Source organism: Patagioenas fasciata, chromosome 5 (assembly GCF_037038585.1).
Source record: "Patagioenas fasciata isolate bPatFas1 chromosome 5, bPatFas1.hap1, whole genome shotgun sequence".
Classification (NCBI taxonomy): Eukaryota; Metazoa; Chordata; class Aves; order Columbiformes; family Columbidae; genus Patagioenas; species Patagioenas fasciata.
In genome coordinates, this window is record NC_092524.1 from 35,493,262 (window position 1) to 35,519,254 (window position 25,993).

Sequence of the window (25,993 nt, forward strand, 5' to 3'; positions counted from 1 at the left end):
TAAACCAGGAAATAACACACAATTTACAGATTGATACAGAAATGTCCAACTTGGCTATATGGCCTCTCTGCAGTTCTCAGTCCCATTTTCTTCCTCTGTATGTAGCATTTACATAACCTTTTTCCCTACAGGAGGAGCCAAATCTAAACCTATTTTGAACTCCCTGCTGTGAATCATTCTGTTAATTGGTCTGTAACATGAAAAGCAGAATGTTGCTGCTGAGAGTGACTGAAGGGTGAAATGAGACTGAGGAGCCTTCCAAGGCTATAAATAATTTCTTGGGAAGGAGATGAACCTGAAGATCTGTGGCCCAAGAAAAAAACTTTGACCGATTATTCAGAGGTCAACAGTCTCATTTTTCTAACTTGCCACTGGTATTCTCAGAATTATTCTCTCCCTGTGTGCCTCCTCCCACCCAATTTTTGTTTATCGCCAGAGAGGTTTCCCATTCCTACTAATGTGGGAGGACAGACTGTCCCTGTAGAGAGACAATTTTGAGCGCTTGAATTTTGTAGGAAGGAAAAAAGCTCCCATTTGCCCCTTTATCCTTTGTACAAACCAGCTGAACTGATTAGGACACTGAAACGCTGTAGGCCTGTGGGCAGTTCTCCCCATTAGACACAGCTTCAATAGTACTGTTTTTAAGCACCACTGTGCTGTGACATTTTTTAACTAGCAAAATGGTAATATTGATGATAGGTGAATAATGACAGGAGTGATAATTCAGCAGGTTGCTCTGCTGGTTCTTGCCATTTTATAGTGACCATAAAAAGAACTGTAGAAATAGTTGGCAGTCTTTTTGGATTCTGGACCAATCCTTGAAAATGCAGACAGAAGAGCTAAAAAATCCAAGGCAGGTGAAATTCATTAGTTTACTTTTTTAAGGTTTAAAGTAATTTTACATATTTTTTTATAACATTCATTAGCCTAAGTTCATGTGAATATCAGTATTGAGACGGTATCTGTCATACCAAAGTATAATTCATGACGATGGATGGGAACAACTGCAAAAATTATTTTCACAGTTCTCTGTACCTATCATGATTAGCCAAATTAAATGTTTATTATAGTTTTAGAGGCAGTTCAGCTCCATTTTTTAAAAAATGGAACAATCTTGCAACTGGTAATACTTTTAAAACCCAAAAACCTTCTGAAATGCATCCATTTTACTCAAGACTTTTTTATTTAGCAGCTGAAATGTCCACACTGTAAAATCCTCATTAAAACAAATCAATCCTTTTTTTTTTTTTGCCTGTTACTTATTCTCTTTCTGCATAATTTCATATACAATACACAGAATTATAAACTGGGACTTGAAACAGCCTGAGAAACATTTGAATTAACCCATGCTCTCCTGAAAATAAGGTAGAAGTTATAATTAAATGGACAGAATAAAAATGTGGTTGAATACAACTGATTTTTTTTCCTATCAATCACCTGAATTTCAGCATAGGAACTCATCAAACGTACTTGAGTTTGAGAGCAAATCCCAAATCGTGTCCATTAATGATATATTCATACAGCACAGCAGGTCATGAATGGGCGCTGCCCCGACTTGGTTTAAAATTCAATCGACATTATCTGCTAAGATGTGCAAACACTCTTTTGATTTAACAAACAGAAAAGGAGCAATACTGCACACTAGGCTACTTCCAGGCTTCCTCAAGGTTGTTCTGATCACTACCTACCTTTAAAGGCTTTGTACAAAATTCTTGCACTTTATTTTGCAGGTATCGGTGTGAATAATGCAAGCAGCTGGTGGGAACAGTTTTTGGGCTGACATTCCTTTTCAAATCTGTCAGCTGGAAGGGGTTAAATCTTGGTTTTCTTGGTTTATGAACTATAATGCCACTAGAAACCTTATGTCCTCTACCATTGTACTACGGTAGAACATTACTGGGTGCACGCCTATCGGATATGTCGGTACCAGGCTCTGAAGTATTTTGGGATATCCTTGTTAGTTCCTTATGTAACTGCACTACCTCACTTCTGAAATCATATCCCAAGGCACAAAGCAGGAGGCTAAGTACAGCTGTGTCCTACTTCACACCACCTCCAAGAATATTGAGTTTTGTAGCACTAGCAAGGCTTGTAAAAATACAAAGCAATATCTTACAAAAGAAAAAAACATTTAAAAAAAGAGAAAAGAAATTGTGCTCACCTGCTCACCAGCCTGGGATTCCCCTATGATGAATCGATCTCCTGGGCCATCAGCAGCTGTTAAGATAGACAATGCAAACGGTAAAGGCTGAAGCAAAACAAACAACAGCAAAGAATGATCCAAGATTCAATTCTTCAGTGTCAGCATGACACAGTTTATAGAAGTTGGAAAACATTTTAGGTCCTTTAAGTTGTGTTTATTATTTTGAAAAGTACCAGTTCTACAGTACTTTTAACTGAAAATTTCTGAGGAATATGGGATCAAGTAAAGGGAGATTAGGAGGAATTACATTAATAACAAAGATTTAAGAGTGTTCATGAGTTTATTTTTACACAAATGTCTGCCACGAGCCAATCTTTTTCTATGTGAAACTAACCCAGTGGAATCACATATTTTGTAAGTATAACCTACATTTTTTTCTACACAACAATGGAATATTGACATTTCTAGATTCTATTTCTGCCTTTCGAGGAAAGTGTGAACAAGCGCAGTGGTTACAGACTGGGTAGATGACCATACATTCTCATACATTTTCTGAAGAGCAATAGGGCTAAGATAATGCAACTTCGACCATCACATTAGAAGTCTGGGCTCTGCCCCTTTTTGTAATTTTAGGAGGTAGCACTGAACTAGTTACCTTACACCTTTCACTGAAGCCATTCTGAATAGTAAAAGTTGGAGATCATTGATTTAACAAACCGAAGGGCTCCAGGACTTCTAATTTAATCAAATCTGTATTTTTACAGGTACAACAAAGGCACCATTACTAATGGAGTTTAAGTTTCTGCCTCAAAGGTCTTAGTGGCATTATAGACTCTACTTTAGTGTGAAGCACATATGGAGCACAAACAACTCTGCCTGTCCAAGCACAGCAGGCATGCTGTCAAGAGTGTTCAGACAAACTGGGTTCATATGACCACATTTAAATACATCTTTTTATTCATTTTAAATCTGTAACGGTCAAATGTTGATTTATCAGAGCTGAAGTCTAGTCAGTGACAACCTTTACCTTAATATCTTCTGTTTCACTTCAAAAGCTCTGAATTTACAGCTAGATAACCTTATCGTATTAAGAAGTGCTTTCAGGAAGGATGCTCATGCAGTCTGTATAATGACTTATTACATTTGTACTCATACATCAGCTGCAACTCTGCAGATTATGATCTATGGTACTTAGACATGTTTGAAGACTAATGATTAACTTAACTTTAAAAGCCTATCAAAGAGCCTAATCTATGAGCTTTAGAACAAATTCTAAAATAAGGAAGTGGAAAAGGACTCTTCAGCTACTTGTCTTTGAATAATGCATATACTACTACTGAATAAAGTTGTCAGACTGTCACTGAAAAAAATGCACTGGGATGATCCAGAGAAAAGAAGAGAAAAAAATTCCTAGTAGCGCAATTATTTTAAACCTGATATAATGTTACCGAATTCGATTTTATTTCCCCATTAATATTGATATGGAGATAATGTTTATAGGTGAGCTCCAACTGATACAGTTTGAAGAAAGTGGACAAGGTTTTGGGCAGACAGGTTTATGTGACTGAAAGGTAATTTACTTTTTGGAAAAAGTATCTGTTAATGTAGTCAGTATTATCTCTGCCTACAAGCTTTGTTTCTCATATCCTGAGATAACAGGTCTACAAGAGCAATAAGAATAGAATAGAACAGACTGTTTCACTTGGAAGGGACCTACAATGATTGTCTAGTCCCACTGCCCGACCACTTCAGGGCTGACCAAGCTAAAGGCAGTTGTCAAGGGCATTGTCCAAATGCCTCTTCAACACCGACGGCTTGGGGCACCAACCACTTCTCTAGGAAGCTTGTTCCAGTGCTTGATCAGGCTCTTGGTAAAGAAATGCTTCCTAATGTCCAGTCTGAACCTCCCCTGGCACAGGTTTGAACCATTCCCACACATCCTGTCGCTGGATGTCAGGGAGAAGAGCTCAGCACCTCCCTCTCCATGTGCCCTCCTCGGGAAGGTGCAGAGAGCCCTGAGGTCGCCCCTCAGCCTCCTCTTCTCCAAACTAGACAAGCCCAAAGTCCTCAGCTCCTCCTCACAGGATGTTCCTTCCAGCCCTTCCACCAACTTTGATACCCTCCTCTGGACACATTCAAGTACCTTACTCTTACCCTATTTGAATCCACCACCAAAATTAGTCTTCTGTGTTGGTTTTGACAGAAGTTGTTGAAGACAGAGTTCACGATCCTTTTGTTCATTGTGTGTTTACTGAGACTGTACTTGTGCTTTCCCTTACCTTGTAGCAATCAGGTTGCAAGACAGCATTTGCTTGATTCCCAAGGCTCTTGTCAGTCAGCATTTTACTCAGAGCTCCCTCTCTCAGCTTTTCTCAGCATTACAATACCTCTATTTCTCTGGCTACATCTGCATTCCCTTGCTGCTATTACTGGTCATCTTGGTTTGCCTGTCTCTCACACACAGATGACTGACAGCTGCAGTCAAACTAGTCTTGTAGACCTGGAATTTTATTTTTATACCAAATCCATGGGGAAGCTATTGGACCACATCCATTGTATGGGTTTCCAGACAGTCTATTTCATGGACAGTTACTTTCTGTTGTTTCAGCTGTCACTAACAAAAAACATATTTTAATGTCCCTAGAAGAAAGTTGGCTATTGTGTCCAAATTTCAACATGGTGTTACAATGATTCAACCTCTGCCACAATGAAATCACTACTGGTATGATGTTGAATCATATATATTTTAATTTTGCTTCACACGTATGTAGAGGTGACTATCATTAGTCTTACTTTATAAAGAGAAAACACTGATGTGCAGAGAAATAACTTGCTTAAAATCACGCAGCACCTAGTGGCAAAGCAGAGGATGGATTCAGGTCTCCTGGGAACTACTCACTGCTTGTTCCATAAAGTCACACTACTCACTTTTTTATACATAGCAACCGCAATATCTTCAAAGTAAAAATTAGTTTTTCTTTTGAATGCCTCCAACAGAGCACACTCTGATATGTATTTTTAAAAATTCCCCAGTGCAATCATAAAACAATTCACAAATAGGAAGCTGGATCTCTGACAGTTCAACAAAGTGAGAGATACGTAAGAAATTCCTGATTAAATCAAAAACAGTGGAATAGAAGAAGAATCTGTCATTTAGAAATACATGTTCTATTACTTCCCTGAGTTATTTAAGTTTCCAAGAAACTCACTAGTAACATAGGTGCATGTTTATGACCACACATGCATGTGTACGTATATATCCACTTAAAAGTCTGAATTCAACTTTGTGGTCTTCCTTCAAGATAGTTGCATTCTACATAATTGTGCCTCCATCAAGTATCTGAATCAAATCTCAACCATAGTAACCACTGTTGGATCCAAAACAGGTGAACTAGCATGTTATAAAGTGGTTTTACAGACACTATACTGCAAGTCCACAAAGTGAGTGTTTACCTCTGACAGCGTAGCCGTCTTTTACTGATGCTGGAAATGGCGGTAGATTATCTTTTGCATATACATCTTGAGCAAGGACTCGGCCCATTCCATCTAGAAAAAAAAGAGAAAAGAGCATGCTCCATGTCATTGCAGCCAGTGAAAGGGGAAAAAGGGTGAAGAGCAGTGTGCTCTGATGGATGAAATCTGTCTGTATGTGACATGAACAGATCTCACGTTTTTGATTTCTGCCTCTACATTCACGAAAAAAGACTGGAGTTTGAAACTACTGATGAAAGATTTGTTCAGTAAGTCTGTGTTCCTGGTTATGGTGAAATTGTTGACAGTAAATCTGAATGTCAAGTACCCGGACTGAGAGGTAATAGCTCTGGTATAGGATCAGGCAGAACAAACAAGTGTTTGTTTCTTCACAACGCTTTCCTCCTGAAGTGTCTTAAAGATACATACTTTCCTGTATTTCAATTTTAAAAGATTTTTTTTAAAGCTTTTAAAATAACATTTCAAGAGTGAATCCTGTGTACAAAAGGCGAGAGGTGATGGATTGAGCTCAAAGGATTCAACTTAAACAGTACCAATGGACAAGTTTCCCTGAAATGACAAAGAAGTTTTGCAATAGATGAGCTTTGCTTCATTGCTGAGAGTATTTCTGCTTAATGGAGGGTGAGTGCACGTAAGTGTCAGGATTATTTATGTAAATTTACACTGTTATAGTTCTAAATATTTTAATAGATGTTTGAAACATACTCTTTCCCTTCATGTAGCAACCATGACTGATGAGCTGTAATTTGGCTCAGAGAGACTGACATGAATTATTTCACCCTTGGTCAAGTGCACACTACAAACGCTTGCTTTCACAGCACCAGCAAGAGTTTTCTTTTAGTATGATGTGGGACAGAATGGAAAATACCCATCTTAACCCTTCACACAGTGGGAGAGTGAGAAAGAAGATCTATTACATGTGTGATTAGATGGACTGGGAAGGGGCATGTTGGTCAGAACTACTGAGATCAACTTGATTCCAGTGTGTCTAAAGTAGAAGAAGCGAAGCTCATCTCCTAACAGAGGCCACCACTCTTAGGAGCACGTTGTGGCACAGGAGGGCGACATCCAGCTGAAAGTATGAAGGAATGAGAGGATGCATGAACATTGCTGCTGGGAGAATTTGCACAGATATGTACTTCTTAGATTATGAACATTCAGATATGCCAAAAAGAGATATCCTTAAAGTGTGTTTCTGTTTCTACAGATAGGGAAATAGATGTGGTTCTGGATTTGCTGGGAAGGCAGAAGACCTAACACTGCACACTAAATGGACAGGTTTTGTTAAAAAGTGCACCTACTTGATCTGAAAATGTTCAGCTCCAGTGAAGGGCCATTATAATGGAGATTATATTTTACTTATTAACGCAAGGTGATTTAGTTAGTAATTAACTATGACATCATTGCGCTCACATCCATTTGTATCAACTTTCAGCTTGAGGTGAATATTTATGTTGCTTTTTTGAAATAGGTATTGCCATGAAAATGCTGATAAAACCTGTTAAAGCAACTCAAAAAGCACCTTTGTGATAGCTATTAATATATATGTGCATCACTGCATATCACTGTCCATGATTCACAACACATAAGTTATTAGAAAGCTCATGAAAGCTTGTACACTTGCACTAAAAAAACCCACAGACACTGACACTTAAATTACAGCACAGAAAAGGCAGCTATCAAAGGCCTAGTAAAAACAGCCTCTGCTCGCAGACACACAAAATCTCATACAAAAGCGATGCTTCTAATTTTAGCAGGCATGTTGTGTCTTCATTTTACTTCTTGTCTGCATGTAAAATTACACCAATTAGAGCAAAGTTGAACAGTGTGTTCCTGGCATTCTGCCATGCAATATTTGAACGGAATAAATGGCTAGCCAATAACGAGAATGAATTTCATTAAGGGGAGAAAAATGTGAGAATTACCCGCTGAAGCCTTAAGCATTTAAAATGAAGCAAGTCAGCAACTAAAGGACAATCTGAAGTACCTCTGTACTCTCCTTTATTAGAGCAATTATTTTAGAAATACGCTGTTTGACCTTACTTTGTTGAATTGTAATTCAAAAACGTGTTCTGAAATATTTTAATGTCATCAAACTGCCCCTTGTGATGCCCACAGCCTTCTGATTCTAACACAAAATAGAGAACTACTTTAAACTCGGTTTTCAAATTTGGGTATTTTCTAAAGCTTAGATGGTGAAACTGAACAGTTCTGTGACAAATACTGATTTCTCAGTGTATTTGTACTGGGACAAAGCAGTGAGACAGGTATTGTACTAGAGGTGATGGATTTGCTCACATTTTGTAAATATTGCCCTGGTAGCACTTCAGTACGATATGAAAATGCAATGCTGACCAGATAATCAGCTAGCTCAAAGTGAAGAAGCAGTGGAAAAATGTCCAAGCTCTACAGAAGTTACAGGTCTCTCTTGGACTAGATCTGAAAAACTGCTCCATTCTCAGGCTTAAGGCCATGAAGATTGCATCTGCTTTGTACTTTTAGTATCAATTAAACTTCTGCTCCTTCTTAGTTTCAAAAGAATAATCATTATCATGCTGTCTAAAAGCTTAACCTTATATATTCATGGAGTAATGTTCAGGTAACTCTATTTAGCTGGAATAAAAGGCTAACTGGGGCCTTCATACCAGATACTGATGATGGCAGGTAGGAAATACACTTCAGATGTCTTTGGTTTATGCCATTTCTGCAAAATATTTTAAGACCGTCTTTTTTTTTTTCTTTAATATGGAAGAGGTTAAATGATCTATACAGGCACTGAGCAATACACTTACCAATGCGAAAGTCATGCTCCAAATGGCAACTTTACTCATCCTCCTCCTTATGTTAGGACAGAATATATTTGAAAGACTACAGCAGGCCATGACTTAATCAAGAATCAAGTTAGGACTGTACTTGCTACAACATTCAGCAGCTTTATTTGTGAGTTTATTACTATGTAATATGTTTAGTAATGTAAATAAATCAGGTTAAAATCAATTAGGCAATTTGTTAATGAAATTAATTTCAATCCTGGAAGTTTAAACATTTTACTTTCCTTACAGAGAAACTGTGCTTCCAAGAGATAATTTTCAGGAGCTCAGTGTTAATTCAAGGCACAAAACCAAAAAGAAAATAAACACAGCACAATAGTGCTTTTCTGAGTATATTTAGTTAGGATTCAAGCCTCCAGGACTGTACTTCTATTATTTCCTGAAATTACAGGTATATTAACTGAAAAACAACCCCATAACTAAATTAAAGACTCGTTCTTAATTCATGGTATTCTTCAAAATCAATATTTTCAGCCAACTAACATATATGTGTGTGCATACATGCACACATATATACATATATATGCCTTTACAAAAAATTCCTATATTTTTGTCTGTATAACACTATGGTGATTTCTTAAGAACTTCTGAAAATGGGATTCCATCTTGAGATTTGTAACTGTAGATTAAGAGAATTTCATTTCCGGTATAACAGATGCAGATGTGTCCTTTAGGACGTCTCCTAAAGGCTCAATCCTGAAATTTCATACTATGTATCAGGGAATCTTACAGTGCTAACATAAGTATATATTTCTTGAAAAATAAATTACGAGATACGATTTTAAACTAGAGTGAAAAAATATGAAGGAATATAGCTTTGTTAAATTTTCATTGTCGGTACAATTATGTGAATATTAAACCAAGAATATACCTGTATAGCTGATGACCTTACCATGTATCTAACTCTTTTATTTTGGGTGGGAGAGAAGAGGGTCATAACTGAAGTGTCTCAGCAGGCTCAGAACATTGTTTTTAAAAGAATAACGGGGCCAGGAACAATAATCAAAATGTTCCAGACTTAGAATCAGCTTCTATCTTATGTCAGTAACGAGGTAACATGAAGAACAAAATGAAATATCAACTAAGATAATATCAAGTATACTAGAATACCTTCTCTTACCTTGACAGCATACTTCCATGTAGTAAAATAAGAACAGAAACAACCAAATTGTCTTTTTGACAAATTAGAGTATATAAAACTCTATAGAGAATATAAGCATCTAGCCGTGACCAATTACCTCCAGCTACCTCTGTAAGGACATTTGGAAGAGCATGTAGTCTGAACAGAGTCACTCTGTTACGGGTACGGTAACTTTATCAGTATTAACACAAAACTGTTATTTAGCCTATATTTTGAATGGTGTTTAACATTAAAATAAATTACATGGTGAAAGCTTGTCTAAGGCATGTTGCATCAGGAAATTATATGTGCTGTGATTTTTCTGATTTCACCATAGTTCTAACGAAGAAGTTTACAAATCAGATATATGAAAAGGCTGCTACTTACTGTTGTTACAAATATGTTTGCACAAAGACTAGTGTATACATATAAACAAGACGGTGATGTTATTGTTATATATGTCAAGATACGTGTAGCATGTGAAGATTATGCTTATTCTCTGTCTGCCTAGAATAGTATTTTTAGCCACATTTTATTAACTTCTAGGAAAAATACAGCTTCTACCCAGAAACACAACACAAGCAACATAGAAGTGTTGTGCAACAGTATGTAAGTTGTCATCCAGAAGTGTAAAAGATAGAAGGAGAAAAGTGAAAATAAAGACAAGAGAATAAGATACATTCACAGAATCAAGGAACAAAAAAAGGGAAAACCAGCAGCTTATCAGCACTTGTTTTCCCCTATGATCAATACAACCCAAATTCAAGTGCCTAGTTCTTCACTTAGTTTTGCAGTAGAGGTTTAAAAGATCAACACTATTTTTATATAAAAAAGAGTAATAATGCTACAGTACCTTTTATAGCAAAATAAACACATGCTGTGCTTATTTTTCAGGGAGGTACACACCAAACTTCTGTCTTTTATTTCAGGAGCTCAGTGTTGTATACACAGCATCTACATGGACTAAATGTACCTAACACTGACTCATCATGTTGTCCACAGAGGGCTGTCTTAGCAAAGGCATTCAGCTGACAGCTATCCCAAAAGATCTAATAGTGCTCAGGCATCTATGCCTTAATGCTGCCTTCTAATCTGCACACCATTATGAAAGTGCAGGGTGCAACACGCACACCCCTTGTTGACCCAGTCCTGGTGCTGCTCTGAATGCAGGATGTGCAGCATCTTCTCAGACATCTGCTTCCTGCTGCCAAGGCACAGCGCAGTGCTGCTGTCTGCCTGGAGTGACTAAACCCAGAGCTCTGCTAAATCACTGCGTCAGTACGAAGACATCTCAAAGGTTTGTGGCAGCACAAAGATTTGGTGAAGAGCATAAAAACTCTGAACTTTCAAACTAGAAGATGGAATATTTCATTCAGAAACTGTACCTCTCTACTACCTGAAGTCCACCCATGTCCTAAACATTTTGTCTCCTGAGGCTCACTGTTCCACTATCTCTCTGCTCATCACTTTACCTTTGGAAAATCTGTAGGAATCCCTGGAGGAGGTTTTCCTCTTCCCTACCTACTTGTCATGGCTTTGTTCTGTTGCCAAGAACACTCTACCAGATAACGCCTACGCATGGTGTTAGGGATAGCAGGAGCAAGGGAGACACCTAATAGGCATTATGAACACACTGTTTCAGGAGGGAGGATAGTTTAGCTGAATAAACATGAGAGATGCCTTGCTAATTCCTTTTAAGGCCAGAAAATGGCTTCACCTATCCCCATTTATTTAAGAGTACAGACATGGTCATGTCTGACATTTTGCCTGTTGTTTGGTGCCTTTTAAGAAAACATCACTGTATAAATCAGCAACAGTGATCCATGATTCTAAATTTTCACTAAATCAAATATTAAATGCAAGTATCAGAAAAGGCTCATATGTAGTGGTAGAATAGAAATGGTTTATAAGAACAGAAATTCTGGAATGACTAGTAGGCCAAGTAGGATCTGAAAAAAAGACTGAGATGAACGGTTAAAGACACAGATGTGGAAAAAAGTGACCTGGAATCAACCATCACTTTGATTTGATCATTAATCTCAGATTGGAAAGAGGTTTTATTGAGAATCTCGCACAGTAAGAGAACAGAGTGAACAATCACAGTACAACTTGGAGGTAGTTGGCATCTACTACCAGCGTTAAATCAAATGCTGAGGCAAATTGTGGTTTCTATGTTTTAGCTTTGTTGTATGTAACACAGAGCATAGGAAAGTTCATTTATACATTTAGAGTTCCATTACAGATTCCTTCAGAGAGCAGCACTGAGCTAAACCAACATTCTCCTGACTTTGAAAGGAGCCTTTTCCTCCTATTACTGGCATTTTCTAAAGCAGTTTCTCCTAGAGAAAGTACTGGTTCAGATACTTCACAGCATTAATAAAAGGCAACAACTACCCTAACCCTCACAAAGAATCCAACTTAAAATACCTCTGTAATTGATGATTTCTGTTCCAAGCACTGGGGTCATCTCCAGAACTGTGATGAAGGCCTTGTCCATAGATGTCAATGGGAATGGAGACATGCGGTGTCTTCTTGCTACCTTGGTAATGTCAACAGCACTGTGACCTGCAATGAGAGAGCACCAAGTTTGTATATGCTACAATGTGTAGATGTACGCAGTGATGTTCAATTAAACCACTCTACTGAAACTAATCCGCAGTAAATTAAATTAGCTAGTTATCACTATTGACCATTTAGGTCAAACACTGGGAAGGCACTGTATTCAACCAGAATCAAAAGAGAGATATAAAACAAAATGCAATTTACAGTTGAAAAAGTTCATAAAAGTGTATATCCTTACTTGTCATGAAAAACATACCAGAAGTCTTGATGAGTATGAAAGGATCCATTAATTAGAAACAGAAACCCTTCAAAGATTATCCAGTATTTTACATCGAGGATGATAATCTGAGGTTAACTCTGTTCTGTGAACTACGAAGTCAGGACAATTCACTCCTCATTTTGTTCTCCACAAATGCACCTCAATATGCTACGTGCAGTGCACAGATAAAACATACAAATGGGCATTGTCCCAGTGAGTTCGAAATCTAAGAGTCAGATGGGAGTCAAAAGGTTTGAAAAGAGGGTAGAGGGAAGCACAATGTAATCACTGGACAGTCAGGACAGCAGACGGGGTTTCCAGATTGTGGGCATCCTACCCATTGTCAAGATATTGTAGTCACCACAGCAAAATCACATTTAAATGTATAATTGGAGTGAAGGTAGTAGGATAGATTAATGCAACTTTTCCCAAGTATGAAGGACAGGTTAGGAGAAAATACGACAGAAGCTGGTTGAAAATGAAGCCAGTAGCATGTTTGATTTCTTGATACTTACTGAGACAGTAAACAAGGGAACAACAAGCTACGAAGGATTTTGAAAGTGAAGATAATCAAGTAAAGACAGGGAACTATTGCAGGAATACATAAATAAGACTAACAGATATAAATCAAAAGATCAAGAAAATGACATTTGTAGAAATATCTTGAATGGATTTGCCTAGAACAAGAAGGTTTTTATGAGAGACAAAGTGGATGATGTTCTGCATGTAATATGTAATCATATTCCTACAGCAACATAAATTATAATAAGATAGCATTAACAAATAATAAAAGCTATTTTTTAATAACTTGATTTTGCTTTGCAGTAGCTAGCTGAATATCCCATTTGCTGCTGCACATGCCTTCACATTCTGGAAAAAAAGAGATTATCACTTTAAGTGTAGTCTTCTGTTAGGTTGGTGCAAAAGTAATTGCAGTTTTGGACCGTGAATTGTAGATCATTAGAACTAGGTTCAAACTCATCTTTATTAATCAAAATAGAAACCACTACAATCAACACATTTTTCCCAATGAGAAATAAGTTTTTTTATTCTTGTAGTATAAAAATGTGTGCTTTGGGATTCGATGAACTCTTTGAAAGCATTTTCTGTATCCTGCTGCTTGTGGAAGCGTTTACTCTGCAAAAAAGTTGTTGAGATGCTTGAAGAAGTGGCAGTCAGTTGGCGAGAGATCAGGTGAATATGGTGGATGAGGCAAAACTTCCTAGCTCAATTCATTCAACTTTCGAAGTGTCAGCTGTGCGACGTGCAGTTGGGTGTCGTCGTGGAGTAGAATCGGGCCCTTTCTGTTGACCAATGCCGGCTGCAGGTGTTGCAGTTTTCAGTGCGTCTCATCGATTTGCTGAGCATTCATCTCAGTTGTAATGGTTTTCACTGGGATTCAGAAAGCTGTAGTGCATCGGAGCAGCAGCAGACCACTAAACAGTGACCGTGACCTTTTTTGGTGCAAGTCTGGCTTTGGGAAGTGCTTTGGAGGTTGTTCTTGGTCCAATCACTGAGCTGGTTCTCACCGGCTGTCATATCGAATCCACTTGATGCCACACGTCACAATCTGATCAAGCAATGGTTCACTGTTGTTGCACAGAATAAAAGAAGACAACACTTCCAAATGATGATTTCTTTGATTTTCGGCCAGCTCCTGAGGCACCCACTTATCGAGCTTTTCACCTTTCCAATTTACTTCAAATGCTGAATGACTGTAGAATGGTCAACATCGAGTTTTTTGTTAACTTCTCATGTAGTTGTAAGAGGATCAGCTTCAACAGTTGCTCTCAATTGGTCGTTGTCAAATTCTGATGGCCGGCAGTCACTCTCCTCACCTTCAAGGCCCTCATCTCCTTTGTGCAACTTCTTGAACCACCACTGCACTGTACGTTCATTAGCAGTTCCTGGGTAAATTGGCTGTTGACATTGCAAGTTGTCTCCGATGCTTTACGACCCTTTTTGAACTCAAATAAGAAAATTGCTTGAATTTGCTTTTGGTCTAACATAATTTCCATAGTCTAAAATAAATATAAAATAATCAGCAAGTAATGAGTCAGTAGCAAAAAAAACACAGAGCATGAAAAGTGCATTAAAATTATGTATAACATAGCCACATTTTTTTCACAATGTATTCCAATATGAAATGACAAATTTCAACAATGCAAAAATTGCAATTACTTTTGCACCAACCTAAAAATTAGTGACTACAAAAATAGTATAACAATCACACAATCTAAGTTTTTCCTTCAGAAGAGAAGGTTGCTTAATCGATATGTATATATAAAACTTCTTTCTAGCACTGACACATGCTTGTCTCTCTATGTGGGAGACTGTTGATTTTTTTTTATTCCATTAACACCGTAACCATCTTTAAGAGTAAGAAACAGAGACAAATAAAACTGTCCACCTAATTCCAGTCCTAAGAAAGATTCTGGAAGAAATTATTTGAACAATCCCTTTGTACGTATTTAGAAGATAACATGATGATAAAAGCAGGTGCTGTGAATTTGACCAGCACAAATAATTTCTAACTGACTTAATTCCTTTCCTTTACATAGTAGTTGGCATACTGAGGAAGTGAGAACCAGCTGCTGAGATACATTTTCACTATATTAAGACTTTTCACACTCTTAAACATGACTTTATCACAGGCAAATTCAGGGCAAATGATCCAAATTAAACTATTGGAGGATAAAAGTGTAACTACTGAAAAAACTGCATTCCTAGATTTAACAATAGAGATATGCCTAGCAAGCTTGCATTTTAAATTATTATGCCTGTATTTTGTTAGCAACCTCAAAAAAATGAGGAAAAGGAAAGGAAAGCCTTTGTGAGACACCATGAAACTTCCCATACTTTTCTCTGCATAGAAAAATAAACCCTGCTTAGCAATACTGTAATCCCTGCAGGTCCAGTAGATTCCATACAAGTTACATTAAAAACTTTTTCCTGACTCCATAAATTAAGGAAATATTTTCTTCAAAGTTGGGAAAAGTGAAGGAAGGTGCTAGGAAAAAATATGTCAGAGCAGTGAATGCTGGTGGAACTGTGTAGCAGTAAACAACCTTTATGCTACAGACAGGGAGGTGCTTTTATGTTTTTCTTCTACTGCTACCTAAACCTCATTGTTAGCTACTTCAGACACTAGCATTTCACCTCTCTAACCCTTAAAACATGAATGAATTCAGAGTCTTTGAATGGTGCCCAGAGTACTAGCTTCAGATTCAGAACGCTGTGTCTAATACACGTTATTTGCTTACGTCAAAGGTTCTGTTAAAATCTGCTGCGAAATGTGTTGTTCAACAGTCTTTTTGAAACCAGGTAAAATCCCCTAGTCTCTGACAACTTTCTTCCAACACCAAAAGTAAGACCCATTATTTCTGTAAGAGAAGCCAAGAAAACACTTACTCAAACCCAGAGCCCATTCAGGTTTAACACTGGTGTGAATAACCTCAACGAAGAAAGGAAGAACGATGCACATGTAACTACTAGCCCTTCTCTTTCCCTATTCCTACAAATGCCACCTCTTTTTTTAAGGGGTATGATACACTTAAACAGACCTGGATACAAACAAACAATCATTTTTTAAATTCTCACATTACTAAGTAGTACTTCTAAATTACAAGTAAATGACATTAAGCAACTCCCTAGATCTTTCCAAGTTGTCTTTCACTGATTTCAAATATCAGATGGCTCTGAAAATAACTACTTACAGTAAGCAGCATTTTGCATGACAAAAGAATCCTCTAGCTTTGAAGTAGCAGAGTCAATTGGGTGCATAAGGCAGAAAATTCCTGACAGTCTTCTCTCTCATCACCAAAACAACTTCCTATTCCTGTTGTTTTTTATATCTATCTATCTATCTATATATATATATATATATACACATTTGGTGAATAAAATTTTAGACTAGGAAAGATTCCCATAAAACAAAGGAAAGAAATTATGCAAATTATAGAACTGGCCATTTGGATCAAACCCAAATTCTTAACCTTTGCATATTTTCATTTGGTTTCATGTAACTCAACATTCAATTTCATGTTCTGGTATGAAAATAAAAATCATATCTATTCAACTTGAGAATTTCCATTTTCATTGCCTTTGACTGTTGATTCTTTTTCCCTATAAAAGTTGCACACACATGATCAATTGCAACAAAACATCACCACAAACAACACAGACCGCCATGTCATTAAAAAACCAACTCTGAATAAAAAATCAAAAGGCAACTATCCATTAATACATGAACACTGTGAGGTATTTACACTTCTATTTTGTCTCCAGACTGAATTTCATTGTCTTAAGTTGTTAAATTTCTTCTGCAAACCCACTTATGTCCCAACTGTATCCTTCTCATTTGATTATCACATGCTGTCTTCTAAGCACTCTTAGCTTCTCAACAGAGTTATGAAATTTCCGTACTTACTTGCTCTGAGGATATTCTCCTTGCTGCTGCACCTAGACTGGACCTGCAGAGAGAGCACAAAGAGTATGAGCTACAGAAGTTGACAAGAATGCAAAATACAGAGATATAATGGGCAAGCTCCTGGGATCTAAGACAGAGGCTATACATATTTTCAGCAAAGTTCTTACATAACTCTACATGAGAGAAGTACATTAAGCAGAAAAGTAGTAACTGATGGTCGGAATCTGATACAAGCAATTTGATTCCACCCCTACCATAAGAAGCAAGATGGACTAAGGACAGTAACAGAGTAAAATCAAGGAACAAAGTGGTTAAAATTACACGTTAAGCTCCAGTTTAAAAAAAAAAAATCCACATTTTCCTATACAACTGTGATCACAGTAACTCTGAACCTAGGTCCTGTTTTATGATTAGACATAACATAACTATATTCTCATGACCTGCTTTAAAATTCTATTATTGATATTTTCAGGTATTACAGAAAGAATTTAAAATAGTCAATTTAGATTGTGTTGATTCTGAAAATATTTAATAAGACTTCTTTGCAATTGTATAAGCGACCCACAATTGTATCAGCAGCTGCTAGCTGGGGCCAGATAAATTTCCTCAGTTGATTCTATTTGAGCAGTATATATTTTACAGTGCAATTCTGGGTGAGAATGACAACTGGTTTCTCAACAAATCCTCTTCCTTGCTGCTTAGCTGCCGCTGTGCTATTCCAGATATATTAGCTGGATGATTCACATTGGTCTAATATTCTAGTAACACTGGATATTTAGAGTTTCATCTGTTTACCACACAGGTTTAAAAAAGAATTGTTATTGAAGAGTATCAGTCCTGTAAACACAACACAGTTTAAACCTTATCTGTATTGAAGCATCAGCTCTTGGTAATTCTTCTGAGGTTTGGAAAGACAGAATATTGTACAATAACATGGAAGTTGCAAGCTTTTAGATGAGCTATTTGAACAGCAATCTATCTTCTGGCAGGTCAGCTGGCTGAACTGGTAGCACTTGAATAAAAAGCTTTCTGTGTGTACAAAATCCCAGCTAAAGTGAACTTCACAGGAAGACAAACCTCTGAGAGAGAATGGAATCTCTTTTTTACTTCATTCACAAATATATTGCTAAATTTCAGTGAGAGGACTAATAAAGTAAAACTGTGTACACATGGTGAAAGAAGTGGAATAGCACAGGTGACACTGAGGGTGTAATTTCCCTGCAGAACATTTGTCTCTGCTGAAAAAGCAAAGGAGTGAATCCAGATTATCTTTCAGACTACAGTTTCGATTTGCCATTACAGAAAAATTGCCTAGAAAGTGAATATGTGTGATCTAATAATTGATGAAGAATGGTACACTCTCAACTCCCAAAAGGCCGTCTTCAGAAAGGAGCAATCATTTAAGGCTGAAACCAACTCTGCCCCAAGTTCTAAACCTCTTTCTTCTGTTCCACAGCAGCTTGCCCCAAATGTGTATTCACATATAAAAATTAGATTCTACAGCGCAACACAATTTACTTATTGTAATGGAATAACTTATGGAAAGTAATGTTGCAACTTAGAGTGGGTTATGGTGTCCTTCCCTGAAAAAAACGGTTGTTTAAAACAAAACCAAACAAAAAACCAAACCAAACCAAAAAAAAAAACCCAGGAACCCCCCCAAACCCTCCCTCCTTCCCACCAAAAACACTGTAAAAGAAAACTGCAAACAAATATTAATTATGCCCAAATTTGGCCCAGAGTTGTTTTACCAGATTTCAAAGGCAGGAGGTGAAGTCTCTTTGGAAGAAGTAAATATTTATCTGTAATTTACCAAAGGACAATTCTGGGCCAAAAAAGTGGTATAATGGTAGGAAAGAAAGCACAAAAGAGAGAGGGGCACAGACTGAGAGAAGCAGGATGGGACGTGGCAAGCCAGAAGATGGTGTGTGCAAAAGGAGACATGGGCCTATGTGTGTAAGACTACTGGTTAAAATGGAAGAGGCTCTCTTATTTCTCACTGAAAACCATATGAAAAGAGAAAATGAGGAATGGGCCTGCTGCAACATAACCAAGCGATTCAGCAAACTGTGGAATGAAACTCAGTGAGGAAACACAGTCCTAAAGAAAAAGGCAAAAAAACCAAAAAATACAAAACACAAACATTTGAAACAATCTACTAAAAGAAACTAAGTAAAATATGTGATCCAAAGGACACAGATAAAAGCTACTAGAGAAGGAGGAAAAATGTTAGCAGACAAAGACAGTGCTAAAGAAGTAAAATGGAAGTCAAGAGAGAGTCTTCAACAAAGTGGAGGAACAGAAGGAGCCCAAACCCATAGCGCAAAGCAATGTTTGCGAATGGAAAACAGCTCCTTTGAGCAGTAATAGTTACTCTCGAGTTGTAGCCTCTATTCCTCCTCAGTTCATCTTTAAGCCCTTCCAACCTATAGTGGAGCTAGTGTATGGACAAAAACAAGAGATTTATAATGAACAGAGCAGCTGAGATTTGCAGATCAAATCTTCTAATATAAAAAACGTGCCGACAAAGTTTTGCTCTTACAGAGTCCAAATGACAATGGTAACAAAAGACAGCTGGCTTCACACGCAGCTTCGTACAGGTCATTTTTTTTAATTCTGTGCACACAGAGGACTTTAAATTTACTTTTCGCTTTCTTACACCCAGCCTACAGTTTCCATGTTATCACTCACCTGATGGGCAACATATGCAGTATGAGAAATAATTTGCTTCCCACAAATTTTAAAAGCAGCTGTGGAAGAGGAATCCATGATAATAAAATAAAAGGCTTGATCAGCTAGACTTGATCGTTTCCCAAGCTATGCTCACAGCTGCAGAATACAAACCATGTTTTAACATAACTGACATAAAAATTAGTTATTACATAATACTTCTGTTTGCTTATTATGAATTGCACATTGATATCCTAAATGTTATTTTTAAACAAAACTGCAGTAAAATACCATTTTGAATAAAACCCACCGGTTTTCTAACACATAGTTTTAGCAGCAATGGAGCTTTATATGAATGGGGTCGTGTTCTTTAAATGCCTTTTATCATATTCATTATTTGTATGTTTTACTACTTTGTTATTTGTGACATTTACGGAAAATTCGTATTCTTTTCACAGCTACTGCTAAGTCATGAATTCATATTACATTGCATATAGTACCATGACTGACTGGGACGAGTGATTAATAGTATTATTTACTATAATTCTTCTTATTCACAGCTAGTTACAGAAATAACAACCTATGGCTGTCTCTCACAGGGAAAGTACAGATTTATTGTTTGTCCACTCTATCGCCTCTTGGCTCATGATGTTCCTTGGCAGAAGACACAGTGGGCTACCAGCCAGTACCATTCCCCTGTATAGTTTAGGCAGAATGTAACCAAACCCAAAGCATTCAATTCACATTACTCTGTTCTCAAGCAAACTGGATTTTATGTTCTTTAAAATATAATTTCATCATGCTGGAATGCAGAGTAAGCTTTCTTCCATAGGTTGAAGTAGTAAATACAATGGGAAATAAAGTACTCAAAAATAAATTAAGGGAATGGTAAAATAAAGAGTACTTCTGACAATTTCTATCAATCAATCATGATTTGTCTGAAAAATGAAATCAATGACTGCACTAAATTGATTTAAAACTACATGATATGTTTTGCTGCAAATAAAAATCAGTCCACAATTTTTTTTTTACAAGAAAAATAGAAAAAGACACAAAGAAAAGTTCATGCTACAAGTGAAAAATTAATGTGAAAAATGAAGAAAAAAAAAAATTGAAAAATCCTTTAACACTTTACCATGACTGTTAGGAATGGTTAGAGAAATTACTTACCTTTTTAAAGTCATAACAAGATTAGCACAGAGTATTAAGTCAGCTCTTCATTATGGGAGGTACAATTAAAAGCCGCTGGTTATAATAAAACAAATTGCTACACAAAGATGAAGAGTTTCCAGCCCAATATGAAAAGCTAACTCTTATGGGAGTACATTTCCACTCAATTTACAACATGAAGAACAATTCAGAACAATGACACCAAAACATGAGTAACCATTAAGAGAAAGAGCCTATTTCTCAGGAACACAGAGCCTGTAGGAGGCTAACCCGTAATCGTTATCATTTACAGGAAAGCACATCGCTCCACTTTTAGGAAAGCATGCACAATGTGGAACCACCAGCAGAAACCCAAACATCCATAGAGACATGGAGGACTAACGTACAGCAAAGGGAATGAGTTTGCCAAGCGGTAATGAAGGAAGCAGGGTATGCGAAGCACAGCAGCCGGTAACAGTTTCCGAACTCTATTCCCCTAACTCTCCCATACACACCGGGCGGGCTGTTTATGAGCTATTGCACCTACCACAACTTACTGTCAGTGAGAAAGTGTCTAACTCCTATAACCTCTCCTGTAAACTTCAGCAGTTTTAGGAAGAAAATTTATTCTGTGTGATGTGGGAAAGTGTGCTGCTGCTCCTTTTTTCTACATGTGTTTTACTTAAGAGATAGATGTATACCTTACACAGCATCTAACCCTACAACAAAGCCCCCTAATAAGTCATGTAAATATTTCTTGTCATTTTATACTGCAAGGCATTTCAGTGGCAAGAAATATCTCAGTGCCACTCAAGCTTTAATGCATACTGCCATGGCTGAATTATCTGTTCAAATTGTCTTAATCTCATTTATATTCATTACCTTCTACATGGGTAATCACGTGATCTGACTTCTGTACCATATACTCCGAGCACATGCATTTTCAACGTCTCTCAAATAGTTGCCTGCTTTAAACAAATTTCAAACCACACATGATCCAATTCGTAACTCTAGAGGTTTTCACGATGTCTCTTGCCTAAGATACTCTTTTCCCCCAAGAGTGCAACGTACCGTAATCAGTATCTGTAACTAACTAAATAAAATAAAACTAGAGCATTAATAACCATGTCTCAAACCAGTGTAATAACGCTATAAAAGGAATTGATTTGGGCAATTGATTTTAAGCAATATATGTAAGGTTAAACTAGGGGCAAATTTGAAGAATACAAGGAAATACATTGTTTAATGAAAAAAAAGTTCTCAATCTAATCTGAAGAATAGAAAGAATTGCTTTGACTGAATTAATATGGGACATAAAAATGATGTCACATAAAAAAATTCACAGGAAAAGTGTATCTGGAATTGTGTACTTCAGAAAACTTTTAACAAAGTATTTGAAGATTAAATAATCCCATTACAAGGTGCAATATTCCTATTTCAGGAATGCACTTCTGTTCAAACAGCACTTACGCATTTGGAGTCTGTGGAAAGAAATAAGCAAAAATTATTTGAAGCCAATATCATTTTAAGAGCAGATTTTTACCACTGTTTAATCGTTATGCTTTGTAGACTGCACACTGAACAAAAGCCATCTTCAATATGCCTTTACATTTTATATTATCGAATCCTCTTTTCTGAGGTTTTTCCTAGACAGCTACACATTACATAAAGATATATTTAATTTTGATAATTGTTTCCCAGTAGAGTATGGCCATGGAATTTTATGGTCAGATCATGATTCATCATAACTACTGTTCAAACAGGACAGTGGATGTGAATTGATGAATACACTGCAGAAACATGAGGGCTGAATTGGTTCCTCTTACAGGAGCAGTACAAAAAAAAAAAGATATTATCCAATATTTGGAACGAAATGAAAAGGCAAAGGGCAGTTTCCTGGGATAAGATGCTGATCAGTCATTGTCTCTCAACGAAAACTGACCTTGTCCTGGAGACGCAAAATCATTATGTTTATTACCAGAAGAAGCTTCCAACAAAATCTTACACATCAACTAAAATTGCAATCTGAACACCTCACTGAATGAGAAAGCAGGAAGATACATAGAGCAAAAAAGGAGGTAAAGTAGTAAACTACTGGTCAAAAAGCTAATGGGAAAGCAAACTTGCTACAACAAACTGGCAGCATAGGCTTGATAGTTAAGAATAAAAAGAGGCAAAGAGAATGGAAGTGGTTTTTATTTCTTCCCAGGAATTTTAATGAAATGTTTACATTTGTAAAAGAAAAAAAAACAGAGCTGGATTTTGTATTCTTAAGAATATGGGACAGATTACAGATATGCTGTATGAATTACACTGGAAAGACAGCATGCTTCTGTGATTTTTTTTAGAGGCTGTTGAGGACTTATTCAAGATCATACTGGTTTTGTTCAGAGAGGCAGTATTAATTATAATATGTAAATATGGAGAGAACACGGAGATATGGAGATCTTTCGTAAGCCAGAGCCCATATTAAATCAAGACATAAAAATTGTTGCCAAATAATTTTTGTACAACGTCCAACAGATATTTTTAACCTGTGCTAACAAAACTGAAGTGGGGTTTGTAAGGCACAAGAAATCTCTAGACACTGCCCTTTCGAAAAAATCAAATGTTCTACTACTTGCACTATCAGCTGTGAACAAGATTTTTTTTTTTTTGAAAGAAAATCTTAATCCCCAAATGCTCAGGAAGTATTTTCCAGTTTGAGAAGTAGATACTGTAAATAAAGGTAGAGAGAATATATTTTCTTGCCAAAGAGATACAAGAGAAAGAGATTCCTGTTGTCCTTGTTTGCCACAGAAACAGGATTTGTTTGCCTCTTTTCATACAATCTCACACCCTGGCAATTTGATCGATGAATCACTTAGCCTTAGAAGTATGTGCTAGATGTCTGAGTTATGGCTGACCATCAGGACTTTTTAAACTCCTTGTCCATTCCAGTTCAACCAGCTTTTTAAGCTACTGTCAATCAGACAGACTAAAAATACATAGGTGATGTACAGAAATTCTTGTCCTCAGGCACACCATAAATTACTCTCTAACCCTTGACATACACCAATAAGGTTGACATTTTAAAAAGTTTCAATTGTTTTTCAAAGTATTTTGGTTTTAAATGAAACTTCAGCTATTTTCACATTTCTGTTTCTTGACTTAGCAACAGCCAATTTCAATGCACCATTAAAATAATGAAATTTCCACATTACTACAAAAAAAATTGAAGCTATTTTTCTTGAATGGTCTGACCCTCAAAATCAGAATCATAAAATAAATTCTTCATTCAAACATAGTCAAGCGAAATTTGCAAGTTTAAGCGAAACACAACATTTAAGACATATCGGATTGACGTTATATGTGTAACTCTTATTTTTCCTTTGACATGTAGGCATTATGATTTCATCATAAATTATTTTCAGCATGTCTTCTGCATGAGAAAAGATAAGTCTATTCCATTTTAATCACCCTGTTCAAAAACTAGTTTCATGTTTTAGTTACTAAACATTACCCAAATTATCTTCTGAATGGGGAATTATTTAGTTCTTTATAGATTTCTCTGTTGTGCTCAGTTCTACAATATAAAATATCCTAATACACATGAAGGAATTTGTTTTTACACTACCTTTGTGAAGCAGAGTGACGACTTGATCTTGCAAATGGGAAACTGAGACCCAGAGACATTTAGACTAAATTTAATTTGACATGCCTACAGCTGGATTGTAGAATCCAAAGCCCCTCAGCTGCTTTTGGAATGCTCAGCAAATGTGAACATCACTCAGTAGGTGTCTCAAGAAGGGCACACAGAAAATGAGTAGCCCTGAAGATGGTATAAGATTTTCCAGCATGAAACATTACGTTTACATTAATATGGAGACAGAAAATGCAATATAGTCTTCCTTAGTATCTATTCAGGGCTTTCCCATGTTTTCTCTTCCAGCAGACAGCTACGCCTCCTGGATTGAAAGCAGGATTGCTGTAGTCACCATTCGCCCCATCTGCCACAAATGGGAAACACATTTCTGCTTCCTTAGTATCTAGTTAGTGTCAATGTCTGCTTAAATGTTGGTGGGGAAGAGACAGAGACCTATTTGGAACTTTTAGCTACTGCTGGTTTTGTTTCTGCCTCCTCTGAGGCCTACAGGCCTCCATCCCTTTGATCCAAGGTCCGTGAGAGTAAAAACGCATCTCTCCATTGACCTTCAAAGGATTGTGAATCAAACTTGGACTTGCTAACAAAGCCTATAACCCGTATTTCACGCTTACAGTCTATCTTCCTGGAAGCTGACTAAACAGATAACACTCCTTACCTTTCTATGTTAAAAGAATATGAGCACATGAAAACAGTAAGAACAAAACCAAAACATCAATAAGCTGCAAAAGCCACCGATCAACTGACCAATGAATGTTCAGGCTGAAAGAGTAAATAAAAAGGCCATCACCCAATTTCTCTGTTTTTAAAGCATCTTTGAGGTTAAATTTCAGCTTTTTCCATTGGTGTCTGTCAGCAATTTTGGTTGGACAATTTTATAGTTATTGTAAGTTTAAAGTGAATGGTTTGACTGCTTTTTTAGTTCTATAAGCAGGAACAAAACATACCTTTCTCAATTTCTGATAAGAATTTCTGCAATGGTTTAACTCCAAAGTAGCTGATTTTGGTTAAGCTTAACATTTTTATTTGAGCTAGGAGCATCAAAACTGAAGGGCTTCGAGAACAAGAGCAAAAACTAGTAAATACAGGTAACAATAGTCGTATATATGGTGTATATTATAGTCACTGATATACACAATATGCAGCCAAAGCCTTGGACTTCATTTAAATTAAGATTCAAACTAGGCAGCAACAACTGTAAGGAAAATAAAGCTTCAGTGCGTGAATCCATCTGAGCAGTAAATACCAGTATAGTGAACTTCCTGCATGAAGAGCCAGGTTTCTGCCTGTGAGTTGAGATGGAAACTGAGACTGCATTCCTCTGAAGAGAATCCTTAAAATGAAATCAGATTCATCTTGGATGAATAACGTGATGATTTCAGAGGGTTCATAAGCTACGGAGAGGTTGGAATCGAGCAAATGCTGCACTGAGAACGGTACTGTCAAACCCAAGTTGGAAACTATTTTGAAGTGATCAGAAATACAAATGCAGGAACAGGATTTGCATTTAGGATTCTGTTTTGAGCCTCAGAGCCTCAAAAAGGATAAGATTCCTTTAGTGTTGTCTTGAATTCGGCAGTCTGGATTGCAAGGTCCAGTGCAAGGGTACCAACCAGCCTGCCCACAGCAGTTATGTGCCTGAGAAAGAGAACATTAATTTGGCTGGGCTTCTAGAAGTACTGAGTCTTGGAAATT

At 37.0% G+C, this 25,993-nt stretch overlaps 1 protein-coding gene across 13 annotated transcripts in view; it reads right to left on the reverse strand.

Moving 5' to 3' along the window:
* GPHN (gephyrin) overlaps positions 1-25,993 on the reverse strand; it is a 293,554-nt gene that overhangs the window by 37,710 nt on the left and 229,851 nt on the right. For all 13 annotated transcript variants that reach the window (XR_011739363.1, XR_011739362.1, XM_071809320.1 and 10 more), the window contains 4 exons: positions 16,837-16,879; positions 12,014-12,151; positions 5,597-5,689; positions 2,162-2,217 (listed from right to left, as the gene is read on the reverse strand). Coding sequence is in view for 11 of the 13 variants with exons in the window: in XM_071809320.1 (XP_071665421.1) it covers positions 2,162-2,217; positions 5,597-5,689; positions 12,014-12,151; positions 16,837-16,879 (330 nt within the window). In the remaining 2 variants the exon portion in view is untranslated. The remainder of the gene's footprint in view (positions 1-2,161; positions 2,218-5,596; positions 5,690-12,013; positions 12,152-16,836; positions 16,880-25,993) is intronic.